The following is a 12,293-nucleotide window of genomic DNA, read 5'->3' on the forward strand; positions in this document are numbered from 1 at the left end:
TAAGAGACTCTAGATCTGGGCCTCTTAAGCCTTTCAGAAGTTTATCGCAGTTGCTCTGGGCCGGGGTGGGAACAATGCTAGGAAAAGTCACCGGCGCTCTTCCCTCCTCACCCCTTCCAGCGCGCAGGATGTGCGGGCAGGCGGGCCTCTGATCCCGGAACGCTTCCTGCCATCCCCTTGAGCGAACTTGAAAGGGCCGGGGAGGCGTGGAGAGCAGAGTTCAGGTCTGGTGCACGCGGCGGCAGTGCGGGAGAGGCGGTGCGCCCGCGGCGCTGGGCCGGGGCCTGAGGTCGCCCGGCTGCACAGGGCAGAGGGGGCGGCGGGAAGGCGTGCGTCCTGCGGGTGGGACTCCTCTTGGGACCCGGAGTCTCTCCAAGCCTCTAGGGAGGGCCGTGCAAGTCCTCTGGGGCCGAGGCCCGAGTCTAACTCGTGGGTTGGCTGCCGGGGGAACCCGGTTGACCCAAAGAGGCTTTTCCGCTCTCACCTGGGACTGCGCGAAAGGGAGCCTAGGGGACGCGGAGCTGCAACGGGACCCTCTTTGGACAAGTGCCGAGAAAGCCTCTCCTTTGGGCTCCCTTGAGGCCGGCGAGATCCTTGGTTCCAAAGGAAAGTTTCTCCTTACAGCGCGCGCGTTTCTGAGCGACTCGGGGAAAAAACGTGCGGGAGAAGCTGGAGCAGGAGGTGGGAGAGGCCAGAGTAAGGGTCTGGGGGAAGGTGGGAGGGAAATGCCAGTGCAGTATTTTTTTCGTAAAATCCGAGAGGAGTATTGTTGACACCACCTACCGCCCCAAAGCAGAACGGTGGCTTTCCCTGGTGCCCAGGGCTCGGAGAAGCCGCCGGCCGCTTGCTCAGGCGAGGGTGGGAAGCGGCGTGGGAAGCGCCCAGGCGCTGCTTCCTCCAGGCCACGCAGCTTGTGGCTCGAGAGGAGCCCCTGGGGACGGGGACCCCACTCCCAAGCTCCTGGGTTCCAGGACAGTCGGGGGAACTTCTCCGCGTGCTGCTGCGGCCTTAGCTTTCCAAGGCCGCACGGTCTCCTCTACTGTCTCAATCCCCTACGGATTCGGTTCCCCAAACGCTGACTTGGGTTATAGCCCCTGGGAGACAGCAGGACGCCCCAGTCTCGCACAGTGGCGTCGGTGTCGGCGTCTGTCTTTGAATTTTCCAAGAGGGTCCCCAGCCTCGGTCTCTTCAGTGTTGGATCCCCGAGGCACGCACGGCTTCCCTGTGAACGGTCGCCCCTGTGGACCCCTCGGGTGCGGAGTTAGAGCTGACTTCGTTGGGGAAAGGGGGAGGTAGGAAAGAACACTTAGTCAAGCACACTTTTTTCCTGTCCCTAAAATGTGCCTCAAGACAACAGTCACAGCTTTAGGAGGGATGGGGTTACAAACTTCTGGAACCCTCAGCCTCTCCCAAGCCCCCAGGTTCCCCGAACCCCATCTCGGACCCCTCAGGGCTGGGACTCGGGCAGGCATCTCTTTATTTCTATTTCACGGAGCCCAGGGGCCTGCCTCTGCTGGAACATCTTTTCCCAGGAGCTCTCCACCTCCACCCCCCGACCCTCGAATCCCACAACTCTGGCTCACTCACTCCGATTTCTGCCCCAGCCCAGGGCTCCGTGTCTCCGGGAGAGCTGGCCCCACTCTGCGGGCCAGGGCTGGGCCCTCAGCCGAGGAGCGCTGCAAGTGACCCCCACCCCGAAGGCCGTGTCCAGAGGCCCCCATAATCCGTAAAGAAAACCTTTAGCAAGGAAATCGTCGGCAAGGCAGCCAATGTGGTGACAGAGTGGCCGGGTACTTTGGGGATGGAGTGGGGGCTCTTTCTCCCTTTCCTTTTCGGTAAACAAATCAGAGGAAACTTCTGCCCGGCCCTGGGCTTCCCCCATCCCCCCGCCCCGCCCCCCGCAAACGCCACTGATTAACTTAAAACAAACTTGACTTGGCGTTTGTGCGCCTGTGTGTAGCCGAAAGTTGAGCAAGGGGCGAGAGGCGACTGCGCCCCGGAGTTTCACGGAGGTGCCCGGAGGGTTCGGGCGGCGGCCGGGCTGCGCGGATCTGTGCCGTCCGACCCCGCCGCGCGCGCTCCGAGCCCTGACCCGCGTGGACCGAGTCTCTGGGAGGCACCAGACCAGGTATTATCTGGGGTCTCCTGGCCACGGCTCCTCCTGGGCAGTTCATCCGAACTTGAGCTGCGAAGACGCCTTCGAGGGGCTGTGTCCGGAGGAAGGCGGTTACCCGATCCCTGCAGGGAGCCGCGCGCAGCCGCGGCCTGATTTCTGTTTAACTTGAACAGGGCGAACTCAAGGTGTTTATATTTTGCAATGATGATCAGAAACATGTGAAGTTCATTAAGGAACTTCAATAGTTTGCGAGGAAACCAAACCCTCATGTGTATCTTTTTTTTTCTTTTCCTTTTGTTTTTGTTTGTTTGTTTTCCGGCCGGGCATCCTCCCCTTTTCCTTTTTATTTTTACAGATTTTCAAAAGTGTGGAGATGAAAGTACTCAGGAGCCCTATCAATACGGAACTGAATGTTTCGATTAATCTAATCTGAACGTTGGGAGCTGCAGGCTGGGGTTGCAGGGGGCCGCAGAGAAGCAGGTTTTGGGGCTTCCATTCCTCCATCAAGTGTTTGCAAATCTGTGTTGCTATCCCCAGGGCATCCTTAGAGCTGGAGCCAGCTCACCTCAAGAGTGGGAGGAGAACGCCTGTGTTCCTTTCTCTCCCTTAGGCAAAGGTGATGTTTTGGAACTTGAGCATGGAGGAGCTTTAAAGGGAATTCTAAGTTGGGTTCTTTATGCAATTCATGTTTCTATTCTGATTTGTTGCTCTATAGAGTTAGGAGGCTTGTGTTCGATGGGTCAGCTTAAAAGATTTTTAACAATAGAAACTGGAATTATTTTAAAATTAAAATAATAGAAAGTGCATGTTCATTGATGCCCAAAGATGTTTTACTTTCACTGTGTAAGAATAGCTCTCTTCCGTACACTTGGGTCAAACATTTTTATTTTATATTTTACCTGGTGATGTTTGCCCCCCAATGACCACAATACTTCTGATTGCAGGATTAAAACCTAATGAGTAAATTAACTGGACATGTGCCTGCATTTCTTGTTTCAGTGTCTCAGTTTAAAATGGTGAATTACTCCTATGATGAAGATCTGGAAGAGCTCTGCCCGGTGTGTGGAGACAAAGTGTCTGGGTACCATTATGGGCTCCTCACCTGTGAAAGCTGCAAGGTTTGCTTCTACGTTGCTACCCGCAAAATACAATGTCCAAAAGCAAAGTAAACTGTTGGGTTACTTCTTACAGCTAAATGTAGGCTGTCTTTTTTGGACTCAATTAAAAATGAGAGAGGGAGAGAGTTAGTCTCAGGGAGATGATTCTTAGAAATATGTGTCTGATTTAATTCCCAAGGCAAAGAAATTTATGCTGTTTAGAAAACTTTGCCAGTCTCATGGCTTTAAAATAGTTTATTGTGGTAAAGTGATGTAGCTGTAGAAAGACTTCTATTGCTAACAGTCCAAAATATTGATTTTGCTTGACTTATATATATTTAAAGCATCGTTGTTCTCAAGGGGGAGGATGACAAAGTATTTCCCAAATACATTTTAACTTCAGAGTCTTCTGTGCTGCACGTCTAAACATTTTTTATCCACGGACATAAAAGTCTAAATTCTCAACTGCGGGATTTCATCCTGATTTATTCCAAAAATAATTTTAAGATGTTTTGAAATTTATATCACAAAGAATAAGAAACCAGACCTTAAGTTTATAAAAATAGGTTTCATAAGTATATTACATGACCTGTTTAAATGCAAGAAATTGTAATGTGTCACATGTACTATATTGCCACTAACAATGTCAACTATACATTAAGGATTTATCTCAGGCCTTTTTTGTATATTCCTGGTAAACTTGATACTCCCTATTGTTTAACATTTTTAAAAGTAGAAAACTCAGTACAATTACTTAAACCACTGCCAGGAAAATCCCCTTTTTCTCTATAACAAAGTAAGATGGTTTCACTTTGTGGCCAGTAGGACAAATGTAAAGAAAACACCATCCAACTTGTTACTATGTTATAAAGCTACAGATTTTATATTTGATTAATTCTTTTGCATGAAATATAAGGAAGGCATACACTCTGCTAAATTTCAACTCTCTGCTATACATTATTTTTTCTTTCCCAATTAGTTGCACCTTTTTTTTTTTACACAGTTCCCCAACTTGAATGTATTCCAGTGGAATTACAAATATTTTCCCGTTTTATTCTTTAAATCCTTTTGCTTTTCACTATCTAATGTTGACATTTATTTTAAAAAATCTGAGGTTTTTGCTATTCCATTTTTCCACTGGTATTTTACAGTAGTTTGCCACTGAACTCGTATCGGGCTGCTTAAAAACAATGCAGCTCTCTAAGAGTGCTTCACCTGGAATAGGAAGGTTAATAGGAAAACTTTTTTTTTTCCAAAAAAATTACTGGTCAACATAGAAAGTGTTTTTCTCTGAATGTTGATATGAAATGCTGTGTAGCCAAATCTCCCCAAGATTTGATGTGATTCTTGAGAGACAGAACTCTGATGCCAGGAAAACCTCCAGCACGGCCTGGCGCTGCTCGAGAGGGCTGATCTTGTTAGAAGTGAAACACACCACAGAACCACAGAAGGTCTCAAATGGCGCAATGAAAAGATTTACTGGTGATTTCCTTAAAATGAAACAATAGAAGAGACGGGTGCTAGGTTTGTAACATGTCTCGCTGTTTTTCTCTTATAGGGCTTTTTTAAGCGAACCGTCCAAAACAATAAAAGGTACACGTGTATAGAAAACCAGAACTGCCAAATTGACAAAACACAGAGAAAACGTTGTCCTTACTGTCGATTTCAAAAATGTCTAAGTGTTGGAATGAAGCTAGAAGGTAAGTTTCTTCTAAAGACTACTGCCTGTTAAGTCTCCAAGGACACAGGATTTAAAACAACACTGTACTTATAACATGGTAACAGTATTTTTCTAGTCTTTTAACACTATTGACAGGAATGTAAGATCATTTTATGTTTTGTCAGCAGAATAGCCTGAGTTTCATTTAAACACTGGTGAAATCTACTAGGAAAAAATTGTTAATACCAGGCTTTCCCCTCCCCCACCTCTGTTTTGGTTTGAGGGGCAGATATATTTCTTAGGTTAGATGAAAGGACAGGTTAAATGAAAGCAGGACCAAAGTGATTCAACTGAGAACAAATACAAATAATTTGTGAAAATATTTTTAAAAATCCTTTAAGTCTCCAGAGCAGGACGCCCTGGTAACAGTGTGTTTTTAATCCTTTTACAAGAGTGCGCCTGTCATAATTGTAACTACTAGATTCATGACTCCAGAGCAAGAATTAAAGCTTTTAATTATAAAAAAGGAGTTTCTCATGTAGAGTATCAATTTTGATAGTGTGGAAAAGCACATTTCTTTAAGATGATGACTGAGTCTGCAAAATAAAAAAAATGTGAGAAGCCGGAAACGTGAAAAATAATGAACTATTAAATCGGTAGTGTTGGTTTGACAAGAATGGTTCCCCAAAAGTCACATTAAACTTTATGTTGAAAAAGTAGACCCTGCATTTACGACGTACAGAAAGTTAACAGGTGACCACTGTAAATAATTTGTCGTTCGTGGACTATCATGGTGTGTTGCTGTTTTTCAGCCTCTGACCTACTGACTTTCCAAAGATTAAATATATACTGCAAAGAAAGTAGTAGGAAGGGGTACGTATCACCAACGTGCACCAGATGCACAGTGCATGCTATTCGATGAATGAGGCACAAGCTAGTTGTCTGGGGCTTTTCTGTTTGTGTGGCACTCAGCCTTGAAAGGAACACTCAAAAAGTTTCAAATAAACCTGCTGCATTGCTGATAGACTGCTTCCCAGAGAAGTAGCCACTTTGGTTATCAAGAAGACTGTTAAGTCAGTGTTGCTTTTAAGACAAGACTGAGAAAGGAATTAATTGATGCTTATTAATTTATTACCAATCCCTGTATTATTTTCTAAACTGCAAAGCAGTGTGGTACATGCTTACTCTAGTAGGAGACTCAGAAGATAAGCATATGATGTCATTTGAGTCTTTTTTTTTTCCAACAGTACACTTTCTTAACTATAAGTCACTTGTGGTGGTGCATACTTAGACCTCCTTGACAGGGATATGAAACAATTGCTCATTCAATAAATTATCATCCAGATGAAAAACTCTATTGTCTTGTGCAGTATTCTGGATACCCTTCACAATAAATTTTTAATGTGATACTAATCCTAAGATAAAAAGTTCAAAAACTTCACCTCCAGTAATTTCAACATATCACAGGCTCTCAGGGGTCTCCGGCTCCTGTCTCATTGCCATTGGCCACTATGCTAACTAAATTACGAGACATGGCCCCACATGCCAGACCGTGTTGAGATGGTGGGCCGTTTTGACAGCTTCTGAAATGAATCTGCTTTAAATTCTGTCCAGTTCCACTAGAATTAAAAACAGTAACTGGTAGGTCTCAGATGTGTGCTCACAGAGTCCAGTTGAGGGTGATTTTCTAAGAGCGTGTGCCCAGCCCTTCTGCAGTGAGTGAGGGAGATGTTCACAGGCACAACAGAACCCAGAAACAGGTTATTTGACTCTGCTCTGTTCTCCCTTTTAGCAGTGTGAGTTTCCATACAGAGAATCACAACACAGCTGGCATAATACTTGATACTTTATCAGTACAAAACCTCCCCTGTGTGTATCAATAGTTAAGAAATCTCGTCAGTTCACCAAAGGGTTAATGTCCCTTTGTATCCAAAATATTTTTTTAATGACAAACACACTTGGAGGAAAGAATTCATAAATAAAGAGGACATGGCTTTTTTGGGGAATCTTTGTGGGTTATTGTAATGAAAACAACCACCCACCAACCACTTCTGATCAATTTTCAGCCTTTCTAAATACCTCGGGATGGGGAGGGTGTATAGCTCAGTGGTAGAGGGTGTGCTTCGCATGCACGAGGTCCTGGGTTCAGTCCCCGTATCTCCATTTAAAAATAAACAGACCTAATGACCTCCCCTCAAATAAATAAATAAAATTTAAAATAAATAAATACAACTAATTACCTAATTAATAATAAATGAACCTAATTACCTTCCCCTAAAACAAAAAAAAGCAAACTTCCACCCAAATAAAAGAAGTTTAAAAAAATTAAACAGAATAAAGATCTGGAGAATGCTAATGATCAACCTCTTACTTACCCCCTCAATTCCTGTTTCTGCCCCGACAGCGGTCAGGGCCGACCGAATGCGCGGCGGCAGGAATAAGTTTGGGCCCATGTACAAGAGGGACAGAGCCCTGAAGCAGCAGAAAAAGGCCCTCATCCGAGCCAACGGACTCAAGCTGGAAGCCATGTCCCAGGTGATCCAAGCTATGCCCTCGGAGCTGGGCATCTCGTCTGCGATCCAGAACATCCACTCGGCCTCCAAAGGCCTGCCTCTGAGCCACGCTGCCTTGCCTCCCACAGACTTCGACAGAAGCCCCTTCGTCACGTCGCCCATCAGCATGACCATGCCGCCGCACGGCAGCCTGCAGGGCTACCCGCCGTACGGCCACTTCCCCAGCCGGGCCATCAAGTCCGAGTACCCCGACCCCTACGGCAGCTCGCCCGAGTCCGTGCTGGGCTACTCCTACGTGGACGGCTACCAGACCAGCTCCCCGGCCAGCGTCCCGCACCTCATCCTGGAGCTGCTCAAGTGCGAGCCCGAGGAGCCCCAGGTCCAGGCCAAGATCGCAGCCTACCTGCAGCAGGAGCAGGCGGGCCGCGGCAGGCACGAGCGGCTCAGCACGTTCGGGCTCATGTGCAAGATGGCCGACCAGACGCTCTTCACCATCGTGGAGTGGGCCCGCAGCAGCGTCTTCTTCCGGGAGCTCAAGGTACGTGCGCCGCGGGCGCCGGGCGCCGGGCGCCGCGCGCCTGCGCCGTGGGCCCCGCGCCTGCGTCGAGGGCGCCGCGCCTGCCCCACGGGCCCCGCGCCTGCGTCGAGGGCGCCGCGCCTGCGCCGCGGGGTTCGGCCGTGGACCTGAAAACCCACTTTCCTTCCTTTCCTTCGTGTGATGTCTTGCGCCCTTGACCTCAGGACCGCGGCAGCCTCACTTTCTGGGGCTTTTATCTACAGAGTTCTCCATGTGGGGGTGTGGCGTTAAGTGTAAAATGGAGGAAACTGAGTAGGCTGTTTTTTTCTGAATAGCCGAATGTCTTTACTGACTCCCCTCACCTTGGTGGCTTATCGAAAAAATTTAAGCCAGAGTGAAACAGCACCTAGTAAACTTTAAAAAAATACCAAATTAAGAGCTAGATTAGAGTGGTGCCAGTTTAGGAGAAAAGAATGCCAACCTTTCCTTGTGTTTAGACGCTAAAGAATGCAAATGATACCAGTGGTTAGTAGCATGCAGTCGGTATTTACTACCTGTTTATCTTGACGTTAGTTAGTTAGTTCTGGAAAGCCTTTGTTTTGGGAGCAGATTCCAATAGGATGTTTACCGTCATCGGATGGGGTGGGGGGGCCGCCGGTGAGAGCTGGTCTGCCTGGCTGCGTTTTAGTGCTCATAATCTATGCCTGTCGCTGATTTTAATGGATTGGTACATTGTAAACACAGTACTTGTTTGTACAAGATCTGTGTTTAACTCCGTAATTATTTTATTTCCTGAAACTTAAGACTGAATTAATATGGGGAAGTTATAGAGAAGTTCGGGATCTGAGAATCACCAGCAGGCCGCACTCGGTGGTCAGTGGTTTCGTTCTCGATTTTAAAAAACAAAAATGAATCCTGGATTTGATGTCGAAGTCTTACCTGTTCCCAAATCAGCTTCTTCCTTTTACTGTTGGGGGAGATGTAAGAACCCCAGAGGACAGTGCACAGCAGACTTCTGATGTAAAGGTCTCTGTTTAAAGCAGTGTGTGTGGACTGGCTGGGGACTGGAAGCCAGGTGCAAATGGAACCAGTGCTTTCCATGGCCGACTTCACTCTGCACTGTGATTTGTCACGGAAGCAGAAGTTACCTGAATGGATCCTGATCAGTCACTAGGCCCCCACCAGCCCGCTGTGAGGCCTGCAGGCGGTGCAGCCCTGCTCTCTGGGCCTTTGTCCTGCGTGGAAGGACGGCCCACCGTGGAGATGATGGGAGGCCAGCAGAGTCTACTGCCTTAGCCGTCAGGCCAGGCCTGAGTGTGGGCGGCCTCCGGGACATTCGGGCGCCGGTCACTGAAAACAAAGCCGACAAAGCTGTGCTGCTGCTGTTAGGCTCACAGCTTTGTCCTGGAGAGAACAGGTGCGGGATTTGAAGATGAAGGTGATCATTTTAGACCCAACCGACAGGGGACCTACGGGTGGGAAAGCACGACCTCAGAGTCAGAGGGGCTGATTCGGATCCGATCTTTGCTGTTTAATAACTGCGCAGGCGGGCAGTCTCTGAGCCTCAGTTTTCTCAGCTTCGTGGGGTGTTTGTGGGGAGCTGGGGGCATATGGGGGATAAATACTTCTATTGAGGACATTTTTTGAGGAATAAAGGAAACTATGGGGGCAAAGCATCTCATCCGGGAGCCTGGCATGTGTAATATGCTGGGCAGGTCAGTGCTATTTTAACATTGTTGTTAATGTTTCAGGATAAGTGTGTGGAAGCTTTCTGCAATACTCTTACATTCAGGAAAAAAACAGGCACCTGTACTCTTTTTTTTTTTAATTGAGGTATAGTCAGTTGTGTCAATTTCTGGTGTGCAGCACAATTCTTCAGTCATACATGAATATAGATATATTCGTTTTCAAATTCTTTTTCACTCTGAGCTATTACAAGATATTAAATATAGTTCCCTGTGCTCTACAGTATAAACTTGTTTTTCTATTCTATGTATACCAGTCAGTATCTGCAAATCTTGAACTCCTAGTTTAGACCTTCCATCCCTCCGGCAGCCACAAGTCTGTATTCTATGTCTGTGAGTCTGTTTCTGTTTTACATATAAGTTCATTTGTCTTTTGTTTTTAGATTCCACATATGAGTGATATCATATGGTGTTTTTCTTTCTCCTTCTGGCTTACTTCACTTGGAATGACATTCTCCAGAGCCATCTGTGTTGCTGCAAATGGCATTATTTTATCATTTTTTATAGCTGAGTAGTATTCCATTGTATAAATACACCATGACCTCTCTATCCAGTCGTCTGTCAGTGGACGCTTAGGCTGTTTCCATGTCTTGGCTGTTATAAATAGTGCTGCTGTGAACACTGGGGCTGGCACCTCTTAATAGTTCGCCATGTGTTACAACCTCACCACGTGTGTTATACAGAGTAGTAAAATTGTCTAATAGTCGTTAACTGCTGCCAGTTGAGGACTTAAAATTTGCCAGGCAGTCAGTTGGCTGTAAGATAGATACAAAGTTGAGTAAGGCAAAATATGTTCTCTCAGAGATTTTATGATAAAACAACGTCATTAATGTCTATTGGAAAAAAAAAAAAGACCGCTGAAGTTGTTCCACAAATGACGGGGTGGGGGAGGGTGTAGCTCAGGCATAGAGCAGGGCTTAGCATTCACAGGGTCTTGGGTTCAATCCCCAGTACCTCCATTAAAAAAAAAAAAGAAAAGATAAATCTAATCACAACCCTCTCCCTCCAAAAAAGACAAATGCATAGAAAATGTAAAAACAGAAAAGGTTATGAAATCAGTACAGAGCCACAGGTAAGACTCTGAGGGTGCTAGGAAAGCATTCTCTCCAAGTGTCTCTTTTCCTTTCCCTGTAGTTAAATTGTATGAGATTCTTTTATAGGGCATGTGATTTCATATTTGGCTAAAATATAACTGCCTTTGGGAACGGGACCTATCAGCGCATCGTCAGCGTTTATGCGGTTGGTTAATGCATTTGTCGGTCTTGCATGAGCATCTGCTTTGGAGAAGGAACGAGGATACCCTGGGGGCCCCGATGAGGGGCGGGAGGTGCCCCAGGGGAAAGAAGGACAGACTGGACCACTTCACAGTTTGGGCTTCGGCGGAGAGAGTGATTCCGTGTAAGTATTTTTCAGAGAAGGAAAAGTGGAATTCAGAATAACCTAGGGACCGTTTAAATGTAGAGTTGTGAGGTGACCATTTGCTTTGGAAGAATTCCTTTTCCTTTGTTGATAAGTTTACCCTGCGAAAACCAGGCCAAGGCATTCGAAGGCAGCACCGAGACTTGTGTGTTGGCGTGTGTTTCTCCAGGGCACAGGCTTTCAAACTTTTCCACCAAGACCTGCAGTAAGAAATAAATTCTACCCAAACACCACACACACGCACGCACACACACCCCCTGAACCACAGCTCCGCCAGACGGTACCTGACCTTGTTCACGCCGTGCACTCCGATAGTTCCTATTCTATTCTGCTTTAGTTTAATTTATTTCAAGTTTTTTAAAAATTTCCAGTCATGACCCACTAAATTGATTTCACGACCCACTAATGAGGTCTGTGACCAGCAGTCCAAGACTCATTGCTCTGGGGAGGGTTTTGCGGGCCGTCCACTGGGCGCTGTCTACCTGCCGCCGCTGGGAACATCTGGCAAAGGCCTCTCCCTCCTGGCCTGGCCTCCGAGTCACCCCCAAAGCCTGTAGCCCAGGCCTCGCACCCTCTTCTTGAAAAAGTTGTGGTTTTAAAATATCATTTGTGGAGACGAATGTGCCCTTTTAAACGTGTGTCTTTGTCTTGTTAACGTCACCACCAATGAGCCACGAAGAGAGAGACTTGGAGGGCAGGTTGCCTGCACCTCTTCAACCCCAAGATGAAAAGTCCCGTATCTGCTCCCGGAGGGTAACAGGATAAGGCAGTTTTGCAAGTGACCCCTCGCTCCCTCTCCCAGGACAAGCTACACTCTCCCCGCGGATAAAAGAAGGAACACAGATTTCACATGTTTACTATTTAAGGGCTCAGAAGGGCCAGAGGAAATTTGGTGGGTTGTTTTGTTTTTCTACATATTTACAAGGTGCAAAAAAGAGTTTGCTTCCCACTCAAATACTGGAATGGGCAGGAGGAAATTACTGCCCCCAGATTCACATCTTGAAAAACAGCACATAAACAGCAAAAAATAAAAAAATAAAAACAACAGCAAATATACTCCTAGAAACCGTGCTGTTTCAGACTGGGCGATGACCGGGGAAAAGGAGAGGGGACGGGTATAAGCCAGTGGTTTTGTTCTCCTGTGTGCCTTAAGGGACCACTCTGACCTCCATCCAAAATAGTGACCTGGGGAAGATGAAATTAATCCTGTGAAGCTGGTAGCTTTC

The 12,293-nt window shown here is 46.9% G+C and overlaps 1 protein-coding gene across 3 annotated transcripts in view; it reads left to right on the plus strand.

Moving 5' to 3' along the window:
- The window catches only part of NR5A2 (nuclear receptor subfamily 5 group A member 2), a 111,544-nt gene that overhangs the window by 12,091 nt on the left and 87,160 nt on the right, over positions 1 to 12,293 (plus strand). For all 3 annotated transcript variants that reach the window (XM_072948792.1, XM_072948790.1, XM_072948791.1), the window contains 3 exons: positions 3,116 to 3,234; positions 4,772 to 4,913; positions 7,278 to 7,924. In XM_072948792.1, the coding sequence (XP_072804893.1) occupies positions 3,116 to 3,234; positions 4,772 to 4,913; positions 7,278 to 7,924 (908 nt within the window). The remainder of the gene's footprint in view (positions 1 to 3,115; positions 3,235 to 4,771; positions 4,914 to 7,277; positions 7,925 to 12,293) is intronic.

This window comes from Vicugna pacos, chromosome 23 (assembly GCF_048564905.1).
Source record: "Vicugna pacos chromosome 23, VicPac4, whole genome shotgun sequence".
NCBI lineage: Eukaryota > Metazoa > Chordata > Mammalia > Artiodactyla > Camelidae > Vicugna > Vicugna pacos.